General features: G+C 37.2%; 1 protein-coding gene across 1 annotated transcript in view; it reads right to left on the bottom strand.

Annotated features, from left to right (window-relative positions):
- Window positions 1-18094: 18094 nt before the first annotated feature.
- Window positions 18095-20912, bottom strand: part of LOC131144307 (urease accessory protein G) — a 49628-nt gene continuing 46810 nt past the window's right edge. Inside the window, exon 7 of the mRNA XM_058092865.1 lies at window positions 18095-18419. Coding sequence (XP_057948848.1) covers window positions 18336-18419 — 84 coding nt within the window. The 3' untranslated portion in view covers window positions 18095-18335. The remainder of the gene's footprint in view (window positions 18420-20912) is intronic.

The following is a 20912-nucleotide window of genomic DNA, read 5'->3' as shown; positions in this document are numbered from 1 at the left end:
AAAAATACTTGACTTTTCTTTATTTATCAATTGACTAGACCAATCCTCATATTCTTCAAAGTATTAATAAGCATTCGAATGGAACTTCTCTTGCCATTGGAAAAAATAAGAATGTCATCCGCATAGAGAAGGTGAGATACCAAAGGCGTCCCACGAGGATGATAGTAAGCCCCTATCTTATTCTCCATAAAATTTTCTTTAGAAACCGAGAGAGAACTTCCTGTAAAATAATTAATAGATAAGGAGATAAAGGATCTCCTTGGTGAAGCCATCGAAAAGATTTAAAGAAACCTTTATAAGTGTCATTCATCATAATAGAGAACCAAGGAGAGGAAACACATTCCACCACTAAACCATAGAATCTTCGTGAGAAACCAAAGCTTTCCAAAACCAAGTTTAAAAAATCCCAGTCGACCCTATCATATGCCTTAGCCATGTCCACTTTGATCATTACATTTCCACCATTAGACTTCTTATGCAGAGAATGAAGCATTTCTTGTGCCAAAGAAATATTTTCAAATATACTTCTACTAGGAATGAAAGCTCCCTATTCCGGAGAAATCAATGCAAACAATAAACCTGTCATCCTTGCAACAATAATTTTTTGAAAAAATTTTGTAGATAACACTACAAAGACTAATAGGCCTAAACTTGTCAAAACTCTGAGGATTCTGAACTTTTGGGATTAGAATAATGTAAGATGTAGAATAAAATCTAGGAAGAGGAGACCCAGCAAAAAAATCTCTAGCTGCATCAATCACGTCTTCTTTTACAATATCCTAGCAATCCTGGAAAAAAGCCGAGCCAAAACCATCTGGACCTAAGCTACTATTTCTAGGGATAGAAAGAATAGCATCCCTTACCTCCACCTCAGACGGTTCACGACAAAGATCAATATTCTCCTCTTCAAAAACCATAGGAGATATTATATCAACAAGGTTAGCTGTTCGATTGGGTCCTACACTTGTTAAGAAAGTTCGAAAATACCTTACTGCACCCTCATGAACAGCCTCCATAGAATCCAATACTTCTCCATTTGGAAGTTTCAATGAATGAATCATAGTCTTCTTCCTCCTTTGGTTCACAAATACATAAAAGAACTTTGTATTGTTATCCCCTGCCTTCAACCATTTCTTTTTGGCTAGTTGAGAAATACGAATCTCCTCCCTCTTTTCCCATGCTTCCAACTCAAGTTTAGTAAGGAAAAAATCTTCCTCCATTTCTAGTGAATACCCTTCCTGAAGCCGAGCCTCCATACTTTCCTCCAATTTTTTAATGTTTTGCTGTACATGTCCAAAAACCTGTTTGTTCCAGTTTCGAATTGCAACTTTTGTATGTTTCAATTTACCAGCAAATCTAACTAAACCCGAACCATGAGACTCCTCCCTCTAGGCTTCCTCCACGCAAGACTTAAAAGACTAGTGCGTGCTCCACATATTCTGATACTTGAAGGGAGAAGGACCATACCGATGCAGATTTCTATGAAATTGAATAATCAATGGGTTATGATATGAAGTCCTCCTCTTTCCATACTCAAAATAAATATTTGGAAAAACTTGGAGAAGATTCGAATTATAGAGCACCCTATCCAGTTTTGTCCAACTCCGAGAATTACCACTGTGACCATTACACCAAGACATGTTGTTTCCAGTACCAACCAAATCCATAAGACCACAGTTGTCCAAGCAATTGTTAAATTCCTCCATAACCGATAACGGCCTCATATGACCACCAATACGTTCCGAATCTGAACGGATGATATTAAAATCTCCTACCACGAACCAAGGGAAATCATCCCTCTTTACAAACTCCAAATCATTCCAAAGTTCCCGGCAATCTGTTTGACAACATTTAGCATAAACAAAAGAAGCCAAAAAAATCTGGTCCACTGAACTAAAAATACTCAAAATAACTTGATCAAACATATGTTGTAACTCAAAGTGCACTTCCTCTTCCCAAAATATCCAAATTTTACCCCCCCCCCACTAAAGCATTCGCACAAAAATTTGGAAAATTTAGAAAGTCAGCCCATTGCGACATCAGACTTTCATCAGAAAATGGCTCTGAAAGAACCAAAATAGAAGGTGAAAAATTCCTCATTAACTTAAGTAAATGATTTTTTGACGTGCCTAAACCCCGCACGTTCCACACTAAAATTGTATTAATCATAAATCAAGTTTCTTTGGACGAGTAATAACCCGTTGAGACTTCTTCTCACTTTGCCCATTAATATCCTTCAACTTAACAATTGGAACATGTAAATCATCATCTAAACAAAAGCCTTTTTCCAAAGGGAGTTTCTCTAAAGTATTTGTCTCCACCTCCCTATTCGATTCACAATTATGTGGGACACACCTGGCCATGAAGGTACACTCTTGTTCCAAAATTTCTATAACCATACTACTAGACATCATCAACTGATCATGCACTATTATGTCATCTTCCACTATCAGAATATTAGTGTCAGGAGCACCCAAGACTGGTTCAACACTCTCCTCCCTCTACACAATCTCATACTGATTTGTATTTCACTGCAAAGTCTCCACTTCAGGCCTTGGATCTTCAGGAACAAACTCCCCCTCTTCCATCTCACGTTGCGGAACTGTCTCAACCACTAGAAAAATTTATGATATCATTGCACCCTTTTGAGTTTGAGCCCCCTCTACAGGTTCTTCAACAATGCATGGATTTATCAATTCTCTCTGAACTTCCTTCCCTTTATCCAATTTCTTCACACGCCAAACTTCTTGTTGATTTTCTTGTCTACCATATTCCGTATCCTTACTTCTATGCCCAATTTTTTGTTTCCTTTCACCCCCTCAGCATACCACATTTAAATGCCCCTGTCTATGACATTTCTCACAATAAAATCCTTACTTTTCGTACCTCACTTCCTACCAAATTTTTTTATTTGCAGAAACAACAATCGGGAAAGCATCCACTTATCTGCCAATAAATCCACCTCCATGCACATTCTCGCACCCGTAGCCCTAGTTCGATTAAGCGTAGCATTGTCAGTTCCTAGGTATCGACCAAACCTCGTGGCTAGAATTTGTAAGCAATCAGGCCTGTACATGTGCATCGGAAGACCAGGGAGAAATAACCATTGAGGGGCCAAGGATGGTTCCTACTTCAGGTTGAAATCCTTTGTCCATAGAAAAAGACGAAACGGAAATCCAGCCAAAATCCTTCCTTCACGAGACCACCTATGAAGAAAATCTTGTTCATTCTTCATCTGAACTAGTACATGAAAATCATCCATGAAACTAATAGAAGGGATCTCCAAAAGGCCCCACAACTTTATGATATTCAAACGGATAACATCAATGATTGGTCTAGATCACAAAAATTTCAAAACCAATGCAAACCGAAAATATTCCGCCACTTTGTTCATCTCAGCTTCCAAGAATATAAAACCAATATCTCCATCAACATAAACTGGATATCTCATGGCTAGTTTGAAAGAGGAAGACGACGGGTTAACAGCATTAGCATAAGAACGTGATACTACATGGGCATACGATAAAGGTCCTGAACCACCTTTCGAAAGAGGCCCCACTAGTGGAGGATCCCCCATAGGGCCTGTAGGTGTCGCCATCGACTCCTACATAGTAAGCGTCTTACTTCAACGAGAATGGAAAACAGCAGGCGGCGAAGTGGGCGACCGTAGTTGCAGCTTATGACTCTTCTCTTTGGTGAAATTCTCATAGCAGGAGGAGGCTTGAGATTTCTCCTCTGCAAATCCTGGAAACGACACCGTCTGACTCTCTTCTATGAAACCCTAAAACAACACCTAGTCGCCGTCGTCGCAAGGGCTGAGATTCTCGTTGTTGTCATCGCAAGATTTCCCGAACTCACCGTCATCCCACCACCGTCTTCGTAAACCTTCTTTGCAAATCCCACAAAAACCACCCTTTGCAACCTATGCTTTGGTGTGCAGGGCCACAGAGAGCTAGATCCAAAGATCAGCGTCCACAGCTGGCATAGGTGAGGGTAGTAGCACGGCTTGTGTGGCGATCGGCAGCAGCGTGGCCAGTGGTGGTCGGGCGCACGGTGTCTCGCGCAAGAGTGCAGTGGGGCAGTGCACACGAAAACACGTCAGAGAGTGAGGTTGGTGGCGGTGCAGCACTATTGAGTTGGTCATGAATTGCAAGGAGGGAGGGCCAGGGGCGGGAGGCGCTCGGTGCAGTGCGCGTGACGGCGCATGGGCTATGGGGATTGGGTCGTCGCTGCCGTTGCAGATCTGAATCGCGAGAGCTAGGGCTTCAAGGACTGCTACCCTTTATCCCCCTTGCTCTTTGTGATATGTCTGGAATATTTATTAAGGTAGTTGAAGGATATGGTGGAAAATTCAGACTTTAATTACCACCCAAAAGGTGAGAAGTTGGGAATTACACACTTGGCATTTGTAGATGACTTAATCCTCTTCTCTATAGGGGATTGTCAGTCTGTTAAGCTATTAATGGAATGCCTTGGAAAATTCTTAGAATGCTCAAGCCTGTCTGCTAATTGTCTCAAGTCTAACCTGTACCATGCAGGCATTAAAGAATATAACCTGGAGGGAATCAAACAGATGACTAGTTTCAATGAAGGGGTATTCCTTTTTCGATACCTTGGCATACCACTTGCTGCATCTAGACTTAATGTGGCTCACTATCTCCCAATGATAAACACTATTGCAAATATGCTTTAAGTGTTGGCCATACATTATCTTATGCTGGAAGGTTGGAACTGATTAATTGTGTTATACAGGGCATTGAGTGCTTTTGGCTTGCCATCTTTCCTATTCCATACAAGGTCCTTGAGCATGTGGTTAAACTTTGTAGGGCTTTCTTGTGAGAGGGGGGGGGGGGGGGGGAAGGAAGAAACCCTTAGTGGCATGGAAGGTAGTTTGTCTCCCAAAATCTGAAGGAGGGCTGGGGGTCTTTGATCTCAAATCATGGAACAAGACTTTACTTACTAAAACTTTTTGGAACATACAAACCAAAAAAGACTCCTTGTGATCTAAATGGGTTAATCATTTCTATATGAAGGGTTCAAATATCTGGAGGATGAACTCGAAGCATGATGACTCCCCCCTTTTCAAAAAAAAAAAAAAACGATTGATATAAAGAACCAGCTATTTCTAAAATGTGGGAACCAAGTTGATGTGGCAAAAAGAACTCTAGAGGGGTGGGATTTGGACCACAACAATACCTCGAAATGCTATGATTTTTGGAGACTAAAGAGGGACAAAGTCCCCTGGGTTAAAGAAGTATGGAAGAGTGGTAGTTCTCCCAAACATTCTTTTACATTGTGGTTGGGGATCATAGGGAACCTACTCATGTGTGATAAATATGTTGGGGAAATGAGGATCATATTTGTGTTTTTTGTAAAGAAGATACTGAAACTATTGATCATATTTTCTTTAAATGCAGGTTCTCTTCACATGTATGGAGTGTTATTCGGAGATGGTTGGGAATCCAAAGGGCCATGTCTACATTGAAGGCTGCAGTGAAGTGGCTACATAAAGGGGTGAAAGGTAATGGCATAAGTGTGGTAGGGAAAAGAGTTGGTTTGTCTACTATAGTTTTCTTCCTATGGCACTTCAAGAACAAGATGAGGTTTGAAAAAAAGAATATTAACCCAAAGGAGATGATTAAAGTAATTCAAAGACACATTTTTAGAGTTGTATTTGACAAATTTAACTTACACACTCTTGACCTCTAGTGTATTTGACATGGATAGCTTTATTCCCTTTGTATTGATGTCAGACTGATAAGTAGATTATGAAATGGCCTTGTGCCCTTGGGTATGCCCAGGTTTTGATGTAATTTAGATTGCTGATGTTTTGTTGGATGGGGAACAATGCCCCAATACAGTATATGTTCGGTATGTCTTTACATATTCCATTTTGATCAATATAATTTATCCTTTACTAATAAAAAAAACATAGGGAGCCATGCAAGTTTCTGCTCGACTATCATCTCTCTCTCTTTCATCAACTTTCCAAATTTCTTTCCTAGATCTAAGGATTTAGAATATATGTATTTATATATAAGGGCAATGGTTAAGTGGCAATAGTCAAAAGGAGGGCAATACGCATGATGGTGGGCGGTAGGGTGGTAATGTGGTGGTGGTCTGCCAAGGAAGGCTGAAGGGGCAGTTGATATTGTAGTTTGACCAGGTTTTGTTCATTTCCAATGGTTATAAGTCAGGGTTGTTCATGGTTTGGGTATTCGAACCAAACCGATATCATCGGTTTCGAGGCCATTGAGGGCAGCAGGCAGTAGTCGTAGCAGCGAAGATCTGAGTAGTAGCTCCGCGGAGATTTGGAGCAAAAGAGACGAGACAGCAGACATTAGAGTAGTTGAGAGATTGAGAAGAGAAGGAACCATGAGATAGGGCTGCTGGGCTGGGGATTTTGGGTTTGATTATTCATTCTTTTGAGATATGATTTGGTGTGGTTAGCCACACACTATCTTTACATAAACAATCAAACAAATATAGCCATTTAAAAAAAAATAATCTTAAAAGACATTATATATATTAATATTAATGTAGTTATATTACATATTATTATTATAAATAATTAAATATCAGTTTGGTTTTGGTAATCGTTGGCTCAAGATCAATACAAATCGAATTCGAGCCGAGCGAATCTGTTAACCGAATTTTCAATTCGGTTTGGTTTTCAAATAATTTTGAACAGCCCTAGGTTATACCACGTCTCCTCCGAACCCCACTAAACAACGCCTTGTTGGTTTCAAGCGGTCCCATTCAATCTTTATGGCCTCCAAGGTTAGCTCGAACATAATCTCATAGCAATCTCTCTTGCAACCATAACTCCACCAAAGTAGCGATTAGGGTTATGTTTGTTTCTAAATGATCTTTTCCTTCCTTGTTCACACATCTTGAGAGTGAAATAGATCACAACCTCATTTTCATTTTTCAAATGTACTCATTCCTTATTCCTTCATATCATGTATATGGTCTCTAAGATACTAGTAGTATTTTTTTTGTATTGTGTATCGCCCAAAAAATAATTATTATAAGAGGATGTAGTGATTTAAAAAAAAAAAAATTAATTAATGAAGATTAATTATTGATTAATTAATTAATTAATTAATTAGTATTAAATTGAATTAATTAAGTTAACTAATATGATGGTTATACAATATATATATATATATATATATATATATATATATAGGTATATAATATAAAATTATTATAATTTAAGTTGTTTATATAAACAAAGGAAGCTAGAAGCTTCCTGAGCCTGAGGGATGTCAAAATTGAAATCATCACTTTCAATTCCTGTAGAAAGATCTCACTCTCCGTCTCTCTCCTCATCTCTTCTCCCACTCTCGATTTTTTCGACCAAACGGGTGCCGATCGAAAATCAGAAAATACCGCTGGACTCCATTCTCCGCCACCGACATTTCTAGTGGAGCGGATTTGTCATAGGAGTGACATAAGCATATCACATGGGGTAAGGTAAATTCTCACTCTTACCTCAATTTTTCTTAAATCTTAAGTCAAATGGACGATCGGACACCACCATGAGAATTTAGGAATGATTCTCTACAAGTCTAGCGGAACATTTTTCCCGTGGGGTCGTCGTAGGCATAGCCCCAAAATTAGGATAATGGGGTTATTTAGAGATTAATTGTTATTTAATTATTGTAGATTTAAAAATGCTAAAATATTGGGCATTCTAGGATTGAACTGAGTAAGTAAGACTTTTTTTTGGAATTCAGGACTCGGGTAAGCGTCGCGGGTATAATTTCAGGATCCCTATAGGGGGAGTTCAGGAAACCAGGTAAGGGAATATATTAAGTCAGGTTTTTTTGAAAAAATCAATGTTTATTATTATTTAGTATATGTTTCGGAAATGGTATGTATGATATAGTTAGTTTTGGGAAATACTGATGTTGAATTGAGTAAATCATGATTTTCTATTTAGTAATATTTAATTAGTAAATTATGTTTTCCAAGTTGGATAACATTATATAGAATTACTCACTCGTGTGGCATAAGTATAAATTGAATGTATTAACAGTATATCATAATATATTTTTATTTCATGGAATAAGCATGATATTACAGTGATTTTAGAAGGATGATAATCATTTCTGAAATTAAAGAATATTTCTAGTATATTATGATATGATAGCCGGCGCAGATGCCGAGATATGATAGCCGACGTAGATGTCGTGATCAATATTATTATGGTATTATGATCCAAGAATTATGAAATGATAGTTTCTATTTAGGGAAATGTGAAAGCCAGATTTTATTATAGGAATATGAAAATATTATTTACGAATAGAAATATATGTTATGTGAAATGTATTATATAGTATCAGAACCCGAATGGTTAGTTACGTTAAGAGCATGGTACCATAGCTAGCTAGTCAGATCGGTGTAGTAGGTATACCCACTAAGTGCCGACCCTAGTGGTTTTGATGGTGTAGTAGGTTGGGCGGACCAGATTGGGTATAGCCGACAGTGCAACCACACTAGTAAGGAAGTGTGGGTTGGTGGCCGATTAGCCCAGAAGTGATTCGGTGTAGTAGGATACCCACTGTGTTACTGACTCACTAGAACTGCGTGCGGTGTAGTAGGATAGGCAGGTCAGGTTGGGTGGGCAATCATGCATAGCATGTTATGTTTGACTTAACCTGGTAAGTCAGTCATGTTAGGTCCAACCTTCGGGCCGCACAACCCAGATCATGAGGGGTGGAGTCATGACATATGGACATCCGGGGTATAATTTCAGTATTATACAGATTTAGCTGATAATTTCAATATTATGTAAATTCATTATGAGTATGATTATAAGTGCATATTTTCCATGTATTATCAACTACAACTTAGGTAATACTACAATGAAATTATTTGCAGTATATGTTTATTATATGACAAAATCACATTGCCACACACTGATATTAGTCTATTTCCCTTACTGAGAGGTGTCTCACCCTAGAATTACACATATTTCAGGAAACCCTGATAGACGAGTGGAGTGAGCTCCATGACTAAGGAGTTCGTTGGTTTTACCCAGTAGTAGGGTAAGTAGATGAGTCAAGGACATGACAGATTTTTGGGGTTTATATGTTTATATGTAGAGATAGTGAAACTCTAGTTATTGTATACATGTTAAGTATGTTATAGTTCCATTGCTTAGGTGATATGTATGTATAAATAGGTAAATCCCTGGTACCTATAGGTTTGGGTTGACTTTGACTATAGAATATGGTATCAGATTTTTATCATAGTAATAATATGTTATGGGAAAAAAAATGGTTCAAAAATTAGGACGTTATATTTTGGTATCAAAGTCTAGGTTGTTAGGTTCTATAGACTTTAGTTTGCAATGGAAACAATACCAGAGTATATGAATGAATAGAGTATAAGAATGAATTTTGAGGAAATAGGAGATTGGTAGATTGATAAATGAGTCAGTTATTGTTAGAGGCTGAGATGAGAATTTAGGATTCTATTTTTCAACTTAGAGATAGGAGTACCAGGGTTGTTTCTGTGTTTTTCCTAGGGTGACGATTTCAAGAAAACCATAGATATTATCATTGGCTCTTGTTTCTGAGTAGTAGGACTGAATTCTAAATTGAGATTGAGGATGATAAAATGAATGGTCATAGAAGATTATTTTTGGATCCTAATGTGTTAAGTATATAAGTGGTATTACGTAGCGTCACCCAGCAGGTGATGGCAGAAATGGCTAGGAGTTTAGGGGAACGGACTTGCACGATTGAGCAATTCACATGTATGAAGCCCCATCATTTTTTGGAGGGGGGTTGACCCACTCATGGTTGAGAATTGGGTCCAGGATATCGAGGACATGATGGCAGTGCTTTCATGTACAGACAAGCAGAAAGTTTTGTATGTTGTTTTGAAAATGACTAGGGAGGCCAAGCGTTAATGGATGTCGGTAAAGCTACTTAAAGAACAAAGGCCCGAACCAGCAACCCTGATATGGAACTGTTTTAAGGAAATTTTCTATGATCAATAAATTCACTTTTCTACCGGAGATGTCCAGGTGGAGGAGTTTATGAACTTGAACTAAAGCAAGAGGTCTACGCCTCCTAGATTTCAGGTAGGTACCAGTTAGGGGCCTTGGAGAAGGCATGGGGGTAGTGGAGGTTAGAGACAGAGAATGGGAGATTGGGCTGAACAGGGTAATCCATCACGCCCTCCTTGTCCAAGGTGTTATCGGAGACATTCAGGAGAATGCCGAGTTGGAAAGAATGTTTGTTACCGGTGCGGTAGACCTGATCACATCGCACAAACCTCTCGAGTGTCACTTAAATACAAATGAAATAAACCAGCTCTAGGGAACATCCAAGCACCCCGTGGCAGTCAACAGAGGAATACTGCGTAGGCACGGGACTATGCATTGACATTGAAATGTTGAGGTTGCAGGCGACGTCATGACAAGTATGAATATTGTTCTATTATATGATTTATTGACTCAGATGCCATCCATTCGTTTGTGTCGTTGGGGTATGTTAAATCGATTGAAGTTGAGACACAATTGCTAGATACAGATTTGTTAGTAGCCGCACTAACTGGATCAGTAGTGAGATAGGCATTCAGGAGAAAATATTACTAGCCGATTTTATAGTATTAGACATGTAGGGATTCAATATAATATTGGGTATAGACTGGCTAACAGTAAACTACGCCAGTATAGACTGTTATCAAAAAGAGGTAGTGTTCGTACCTCTAGGAGGACAGAAGTAGAGATTTATGGGGTCATGTGTGCACACCCCACTACAATTGTTACCCACCATTTAGGAGAGAGGGTTGTTACTAAAGGGTTGCTAGGGATATTTGGATTGTGTGAAGGAAGTATTAGAAGGGGAGTTAGGGGTTGAGGATATCTCAGCAGTGAAAGATTTTCTTGATGTATTTACCAAAGATTTTCCGGGATTACCTCCTGATCGTGAGGTAGAATTTGTTATTGATCTAGTTCCGAGGACAACACCAATATCGAAAGCGTCGTACAAAATGGTACCGACAGTATTGAAAGAATTAAAGGAACAGTGCAGAAACTGTTAGATAAAAGGTTTATCGATCCTAGTGTGTCACCATGGGGAACGCCGATATTATTTGGGAAAAAGAAAGATGGGTCGATGAGAATGTGCATCGGCTACATAATTTTATACTTCCATAATTCGGCCAAAATAGTGGAGGGATAGTTTAATCCTAAAATTAAGATGCCCATAAGAATATTAGATACTAAGTAGGCAGCAATTGGACTTCTATGTTTTGTGGGAATTCTTTATACCCTGGAAAGTGATGTTGTCACCATAACCTGAAAACAAACATGAGAATAAGATGTCATGGGCATCACATTGCCAAGTAACCCAAAGAATCCAACAAAATCATTTTTAGCAACTTACTTAGAAGAAAAAAATCATAATGATACTCGGACCTTTAGCAATCTTCTATCTAGAAGGAAACCTATATAGGTTAGGACTTGGAACTTTATCTTTTCACTCTAACCTGTGCAAATCCTACTTGGCAATGGGACACCAATTTAAGCGCTTAGGCATCGGCTCGATTGGGATTTGATTTGTATACAGCCTAATGTGGAATCTTCTGTTGTTGTTTGCAATTGATTGTGGCTTTCGAAGCCATCTTCAGAATCTGATTCTTCTACCATTAGCAACTCTCTAGTATAAATAAATGTCACTCTTTCCTTCCTAGTCCATTTCACACAAGATTTATGCTGCCAGAAAATGTTCAATCACTGATCATAGTTGACTAAACAACTTTATTAGTATTGTATTTTATACCAAAAACCAAGGTACATGTTTATTGCATATTTGTCCAATCACTAGAGCAAGGTAATGGTTGACTTGAAGTCGGTATACCAGGACTTAAACTTGCCATAATTGCAATCCTTGTTTTTCATTGTGGATATTTTCCAACTATACTTTGATTTTCAATGTTTGCCAACATAGGCTAGAAGTTGAATCTTAAAACTGTTGGAAGCAAGAAAAATTGAGAAACCAATTTGGTAGGAAAATGATACTTTACTTTGATTTAAAAGTGTAAGTCTGTGTATTAGTTTGGCCTTAAAAAGGAATTGGGTAATTAGAATTTTAGAGAATGTTTAGAAGCTCATATAATTTTTACTCAAACGAATTATAAAGTTATTATGAGAGTTTTGAAGTGTTTTTTATACAATTGAGTTAGCGGGCAAATGATTACACATCCTGGGCTGAGATGTCCCAACAGGTATGGTCCTTGATGAGTATGAGTCATTACTGCAAGTTCTCTATTTAAAAATGAGGTTAACCATTGGTGGTTATCTATTGATCATTCACCTAGTTATTTTTTTTAAAAGAAAATAGTATTCAAAAATCCTAATGGAGTGAGGGTTTTCTTTCTAACTAACAAGCTCTCATATTTGACATCTTGAATGCTTGTGAAAGGACATAATTTGGGCACATGTCTGGGGTTGTAATAGCAATGAAAGAAATATACGAGTTAACGAATTCCAAACTTCTTTACCCATAGGTGATGAATTTTTAGATATTCTTCTCAGATGATTTTTCGGGGCTATCTCTAAGATGAGATTGAATTTAATATTAATTTAGTGCTAGGAAAAGAACCCATGTCAACTGCTTCATATAGAATGACACTAACTAGACTAAAGCAACTTAGGGTGCAACTAGAAAATTTCCTTAACAAGGAATTTGTTCGATCTAGTACATCATCATAGGTTGCACTTGTGCTACTCACTAAAAAAAACATAATGAGACCTTGAAGTTATGTCGGTGTTAGATCTTTGAAAGATTGGAGATGAAAATTGAAGTTGTTGAGTGTTAGTGTTGAAGTAAGGTGCATTAGAACATGATTTATAATCTATCAATTTATGTTAGTTACTAGTTCTAATGGACTTGTTTAAAAGATTAATTCAAAACTTATTAGGTTAACGATGAATTTTACTTGGGGTTATTTTCAACAAATTTCGAGGACGAGATTTTTATAAGGAGGGGAGAATATAGCGTCCCAAAAATAATTATTACAGGAAGATGTAGTGATTTAAAAATAATTAATTAATTATTTAGTATTAAATTGAATTAATTAAGTTAATATGATGGTTATATATATATATATATATATATATATATCACTTATGCTTATAATATATATATATATATATATAAAATATAATATAAAATTATTATAATTTAAGTTGTTTATATAAACAAAGGAAGCTAGAAGCTTCTTGAGCCTAAGGGATTTCAAAATTGAAATCACCACTTTCAATTCCTGCAGACAGAGGCCCCCAGCGTTCTCTCACTCTCCATCTCTCATCTCTCTCCTCGTCTCTTCTCCCACTCTCCTAGATTTTTTCTGCCAAACAGGCGCCGATCGAAAATTAGAAAATACTGCTGGGCTCCATTCCTCGCTACCGACATTTCTACCGAAGCGGATTTGTCATAGGAGTGACGTAGGCATATCTCCTGGGATAAGGTAAATTCTCACTTTTACCTCAATTTTTCTTAAATCTTAAGTTAAATAGACAATCGGACACCAATACGAGAATCTAAGGATGATTCTCTACAAGTCTAGCGGAGCGGATTTCTCGTAGGTCGTCCTAGGCATAGCACCAAAATAAGGATAAGGGGGTTATTTAGAGATTAATTGTTATTTAGTTATTGTAGATTTAGAAAGGCTAAAATATTGGGCATTCTAGGGTTGAACTGAGTAAGTAGGATTTTTTTTGGAATTCAGGGCTCGGGTGAGTGCTCAAGTATAATTTCGAGATCCCTGTAAGCGTAGTTCAGAAAACCAGGTAAGGGAATAGATAAAGTCAGGTTTTTCAAAAAATTCAATGTTTATTATTATTTAGTACATGTTTCAGAAATGGTATGTATGATATAGTTAGTTTTGAGAAATACTGATGTTGAATTGAGTAAATCATGATTTTATATTGAGTAATATAAAATCAGTAAATTATGTTTTCCAGGTCGGATAAAATTATATAGATTACTCACTCGTGTGGCATGAATATAAATTGAATGTATTAACAGTATATCATAATATGTTTTTACTTCATAGAATAAGTATGATATTACAGTGATTTTAGAACGATGATAATCATTACTAAAATTAAAGAATATTTCCAATATATTATGATATGATAGCCGACGTAGATGCTGAGATATGATAGCCGATGCAGATGCCGAGATATGATAGCCGGCGCAGATGCCGAGATATAATAGCTGATGCAGATACCGTGATCAATATTATTATGGTATTATGATTCAGGAATTATGAAATGATAGTTTTTATTCACGGAAATGTGAAAACTAGATTTTATTACAGGAATATGAAAATATTATTTATGAATAGAAATATATGTTATGTGAAATGTATTATATAGTATTAAAACCTGGATGGTTATTTACGTTAAGAGCATGGTATCGTAGCTAGCTAGTCAGATCAGTGTAGTAGGTATACCCATTGAGTGCCGACCAGTGGTTTTGACGGTGCAGTAGATTGGGCGGACTATATTGGGTATAGCCGACATTGCAACCACACTAGTAAGGAAGTGTGGGTCGGTGGCCGATTAGTCTAGAAGTGAGTTGGTGTAGTATGATACCCACTGTGTGATTGACCCGCTAGAAGTGCGTGCGGTGTAGTAGGATGGGCAGACCAGGTTGGGTGAGCAATCGTGCATAGTATGTTATGTTAGACTTAACCTGGTAGGTCAACCATGTTAGGTCCAGCCTTCGGGCTGCACGACCCAGATCATGAGGGGTGGAGTCATGATACACGGATATCCGGGGTATAATTTCAGTATTATACAGATTTAGCAGATGATTTCAATATTATGTAAATTCATTATGAGTATGATTATAAGTACAGATTTTCCATGTATTATCAGCTACAATTTAAGTAATACTACAATGAAATTATTTATAGTATATGTTTATTATATGACAAAATCACGTTGCCACACACTGATATTCATTTATTTCCCTTACTACTGATATTCATTTATTTCCCTTACTAAAAGGTGTCTCACCCTAGAATTACAAATATTTGAGGAAACCTCGACAGACGAGTGGAGCGAGCTCCGTGACTAAGGAGTTTGGTTGTTTTACCCAGTAGCAGGGTAAGTAGATGAGTTAGGGACATGATGGATTTTTGGAGTTTATATGTTTATATGTAGAGATAGTGAAACTCTAGTTATTGTATATATGTTGAGTATGTTATAGTTCCACTGCTTAGGTGATATGTATGTATAAATAGGTAAATCTCCACTACCTATGGATCTGGGTTGACTTTGACTATAGATTATGGTATCAGAGTTTTATTAGAGTAATAATATGTTATGGAAAAACAAATGGTTCAAAAATTAGGGCGTTACATATTGTTTTTGTAAAAACGGGCCTTTATCGGTCCTAGCCAAGTCGCATAACTTTGCTACTTAACCTACATGAGTATGAAAAGCATTCAAGGGTGTATAATATTGATACCTTAGATATGGCCTTGTCTCTTAGGCTGGATTCAACTGCTTATGGTTATCCTTTCTTTTCACTTCTCGTTATGAGATTTTGGCAATGTATTTGACTGACTTCCTTTTTAGCTCTATTGTACTCTTTTGAGTATTCGTTACCTTGTGAGGTTGATATACTTCTCAAACAACCCATCAATTACCTAATGTTGAGAGGCAACTACTTCCAAAGGGACACAAGAAATGCCCTGGATTGTAAGATTGCTGTAAAGGCTACCATTGCTACTCCTTGGTTAGGATTTTTTTTAAAATTTTTTTAGGGAGGAATTAGTGGAACATTGCATACCATCTTTAAGTAATTCATTCTCTCTTTTGACTAAGTTCATGAGGTGAGCAAGGTTTTCACCATTTTTGTGATTGTTGAAAAAATGTCCAACAAACTGCCTTTTTAATCTCCTTAAAGGAGCTAATGGGTTGAGGCTTTTGCCCTCAATACCAAGACTACACATGCCCTTGTAAAATGGTCACAAAAATTTTATACATGATGGTGTTACGAGCCCTTCGAAGTTGCATCAATGTCCTAAAGCATCCAAAAAGACCACCAGATTTACAGTGTCAATGTACTTGTCAAGGCTTATGCATCATAAACTTTACCGGTAAGGGATCCTTCATCACTTTCAACTAAAAAGAGGTCCCTAGGGCTAACAAGGTGCATCCTAATGCATACCTCCTTCATTATTTGTTTGAGTCAATTATCGATCCTTTTAAACTTCTCCTTATAAGTTGTTGGGAAAATTGCATTAACATCGATGCCAACAAGGTCTTCCAACCGGACCATTCTTGTCAGCACTTGAAGTGTTATCGAATGTTCTTGCTATGCCACAACATCTACCTATTTTCCTTTCCTCGAAAGAGCTAGAGATGTTGGTTGATTTTAGCTTGTTGGGTGGAGCTTGTTGTTGCAAGAAATCCTCAAACACCTAGAAAGCTTGTAACTGCTTCATGTGGATTATTTCTCCATAAGGTGGTTATGGAGAAGATGTAAATAAAGAGAGGGGGGGAGGGGGGGGGTGGTGGTTGGTCCCATCCATCTAACTATGACAGTTTTTGTGGTAAAAAGGTTGGCATGGTCTTGAAAGGTATTAAAAGAATCTCCCTCTTTCCCTTCCTAGGATGTTAATTTGTTGATGTGAGAATCCATAAAACCAAATGCCCATTTGCAAGACAAGAGAAACAAACTTTTGAGGACCCAAGATGGACTTTGGGGGATCTCTTTAATGGTTAAGCCAAGACCCATATCATATTTGTACAAATAGATGATAAGGAAAGAATGAGATGGCAACAATAATAAAAGTGAGTGTCCCTCATCTTTGCCCTACACCCTTTTTGTGAGCTTCTCCTAAATTATAGGCTCGTATTGATTTGAGGGAAACACACCACCCTTATTCTAATAGGGCAACCAAATGAATTGCTTGTTGAGAAGCATTTGACTCATTACTAGAGAAATTTTTACCCCCTCCACCAACTTTCAAATTTAAGTATTAAAGAAGAGATCCCTAAAAGATACAATTTTAACAAATATTTTTACTTTAGAAAAAATACAATAGCTAGAACCTCTTTTGCTGCCCCCTTATCTAATTGGATTTGGGTTGACCTAATTTCACACAAGTGATTTTTATTTTAAAATTCATATTCAACCAAAATAAACAATTCTTGAACCTCCCATTGAACATGGCCCACTTTACCGGCCCCATATTTCTTAACATGGGGTGGGCTAGGGTATCCTTTGCAATGTACTTGACAAAAGTTATAAGCCTGTATTTGAAAGCTTAGAGTTCTGATCTCAAATTTAAATTTCTCTCGATTAAAATAAAATTATATTATATTTAATTTAAAATTCAAAATTTAAACTCTCAAACACAATCTAAGCCTTGCGGGTGTTATTCATTTATTTGGCAGCACCTAAAGCAAGAATTGAGAATTATACCAAATGGATGAGAGGTATAGTACTTTGCTTGCAGGCAGTTTCCAGACTCAGAAACAGAGCAAACTTCTTCCAATAGGAGCAACTGAGCATTCTATCGGCAAGGTGAAAAGACATTGCCAATCAAATCTGAGTATCGTGTGTTCGATTCTCAATAGACTCATCCCAGTTGAGATCTTTGTTGGCAAAGGTGGGCCTGGGCTTCCTAGTGGAGATCTTTGCGTGGAGGTGTGCTTGGGCCTAAATCCTGGGTCTTGGATGGCCGAATGTCTAATTGGCGGATGGAAACTGTGTTCGCATTCAGATTTAATCGAGAGGTGCATCAGGGGAGAAGATCGCCGCCCGGTGGGTTTGATGCCACACCTCCCGCCCCTGCTGCGGGGTGGGGGGGGGGGGGGTGGTGTGGGTGGGGGAGACAACTTGCTTGAGCCTATCTTGCTGGCAGAACATAACCAAAACAACATTAGATCCAATCACGGAAAAAATTTGAGAGGGTAGCATCCTGTACGACAAATCATCCAAAGGCAAATTGACACTGATCAAGAGCACACTTGTGAACATGCCTGCCTACGACACATCCATCATCACTCCTTGGCCCAATAACTTGGGAGGTCTTCAGCAGCAACTTTTGTGAGAAGAAAAGGTTGAAAAATTCAAAATTAAAATAAAAAGGATATCTGGATCACAGCAAATATTACAAGCATTTGAACTGCAAGAACAGAACTAGAAACGTAACCAACAGAACACTTAAATTTATTGCCAAGATGAGATGGAAAGAGTGCAAGACTTTAAAAGACACGGTGTGCACAAGCAAATGCAACAAGATACAATGCATGCATACGCTGGAGCAATTTTCAGAGTGATCCATCAGTGGAGCTTCTTCCCCGTTGCCACTTCCCAAGACTGCAAAATGTAGCTCACAATTTCCTCCACGCCAAGCCCGTGCTTCACCTGCATATATTAAATTCATAAAAAACCATTAGGGCACAATGATGGAGAACCACCGATGGAGAATTTTAGATGTTCATATTGTATCTAGGTTTTTATATTTTAGTTTGGGACAACTTTTGTTATTTTAGGAGTCTAGTCAATCTAGGTTTCCTTTTTTTCTCTTACAAGGGGAGTTTGATGGAGAACCGTCAATGGAGAATTTTAGATGTTTATATTGTAGTTAGGTTTTTATATTTTAGTTTAGGAAAACTCGTCATTTTAGAAGTCTACTCAAGTTAGGTTTATTTACTTTGGGGTTATTTTACAATTTCTTGTTTTACTAGGGCTTTTACATAAATGTGTTTTAATTAGCAGTGGGTATAAGTACTAGACATGAAGTTACTTTTTTGAATCAGATTGCAGTTCTCTCTCTCCCCCCCCCCCCCTTCTTTTCTCACCAGCCTAGACCTGGCAATGCGGATCGGGTCGGATAATCCGTGGCGGAAAAGGCGGACTATCAGGTGAAAAAATCATAATCCATGTTCGACTCGTTTAAGTGACGGATTAGGCGATTTCGGGCCGGATAATTCATGGCGGATGGACGGATAATCTGCTATTTTCAAATGTTATTTTATTATTAATTTATTTATTGTCATAATTATTTAAGTTGTAAACGAAAACTTGCGATTAGTTTGTTATTAACTTTTCTTGTAATTATATTAATCATTCAATTGTTTTTACGTGTGGAGTTGTTTCATTTGTGAGTTCTATGTTTGATGAATTCGGCAACCGAATATCTTCTTCACTCATTTCGTCATTTTGATAAATTGAATTCACTATTGACTGAGACATTTTTTTCCCCCTAATCCTTGTAATGCATTGTGAAAAATAGAGAAACAAGCTAGAAGGGGTGAAGTGCATTATAAGAATTAATTCATGAAATAAAAGTTTTTCTCACTAATTATACTTTTATTTTCTATTTCACTTTCTTTAATAACTAAACATAAAAAATACATTTATATTAAATTTCTTTTTCGACTATTCTTTAAATTTTAAATAGAGCCTAAATATTATTTTCTAGTCTTAAATTCCTTTGGGGAAAACCAGTTGAGAAATATTGTTTTACTATTTTTCACATTCTTTAAATTCTTTAATGTATAACATTTTATGACAAATTAAAAGTTTTAACTGAAAGTATGTTCATCTTTGTTCTTGAATCAAATAATAATTAAAAAAAATATGAATAAAATAATTAAAACAAAAATGAATACAAATTGTAAAATGCTATATAAAAATATAAATTAATTATAATTATCTTACTCAATTATTACATTTTTCCTTAGTTTCTAGTGCTCCAAGAAAATGTGTGACATTGGAAAATGGGTGAATATATTTTCTTTGAATGAATTTTTATTTATATTTTCAATTTTATGGATATTTTTACTTCAATTATATTTTAAATTGACATGATCATCTTATATTAATTTTTTTTTAATCAAAAATTGTATATAGAATGATTTAATACGCAAAAGTGAATATTGAATATACAACAAATATCATAAAATTTAATTTTCATTTTTGCCACAATAGTTGAAAATCGAAAATGGAAACAAAAAACAACCATTGTGCATAAACATTGTCATTCCATACTTTAATATATTTTTTTTTGGTCAGTGCACTGCAACAAAAATAGAAGATGAAAATTGAACATTATAGCAAGAACCCTTAGCTAGGCAGAACATATCCATTATTTTAGTCACTGCAATGCCACAAACAGAATTTTAATATCAGTTGAATCATTGGAAGAAGATATTCCTCCATTCTTCTTTTGGTCTAATTCTAGTTTAATTTAAACATACAGTTACAAGATCACAGAAGGAAAACTTCAATGAAGAAAAATAATGCAGAAATTAAAGAATATATGCAATCCGCCTCAAGTTGAATCATGAACTGGCCGACCGGCCGAGTGGCTGGCGAGGGCTGACTGGGGCCACTGTGCGAGTGATTGGGCGAGGTTGTGAGAGAAGACTGGGCGAGGGAATCGTGGCTCGTGGCCGTGGGTTGGTGGGTGGCAGTTGGCAACGGCAGTGACAGTGGGAATCGTCATCGTCATCATCGTGGCTTGTGGGACGATGGGATATTGGGAGAAGGAGTCTCAGTTTGGGTCCTGCCCTCCTGGGATGTGGCTACTGGCTACACAACTGAAACAGTGAAAATTATGAAAGTTGAAACCCTAATCTAACTATCTGAGATTTGAGATTTGGGATTGGGCTATCCTGGGAGTGGGAGTGTGGGACTAACAGACTCTGGCCATCTGGTGTGGGCTGTGTGGGCACTTGGGCAATGGGCTGTGGGCACTTGGGCTTTTAAGGGTTAATAAGTAATGGGTTTTAAGCAAGTTGGCGGATATCCACCGGATAAATCTGACCCGACCCGCTAAGAAAGGGGATATGAAAATGGAAAATCATATTCGACTCATTTAGCAAGCGGTTAATTATAAATCAGTTAAAATAG

This window comes from Malania oleifera, chromosome 12 (genome assembly GCF_029873635.1).
Source record: "Malania oleifera isolate guangnan ecotype guangnan chromosome 12, ASM2987363v1, whole genome shotgun sequence".
Classification (NCBI taxonomy): Eukaryota; Viridiplantae; Streptophyta; class Magnoliopsida; order Santalales; family Ximeniaceae; genus Malania; species Malania oleifera.
This window is presented reverse-complemented; position numbering and strand designations above follow the sequence as displayed.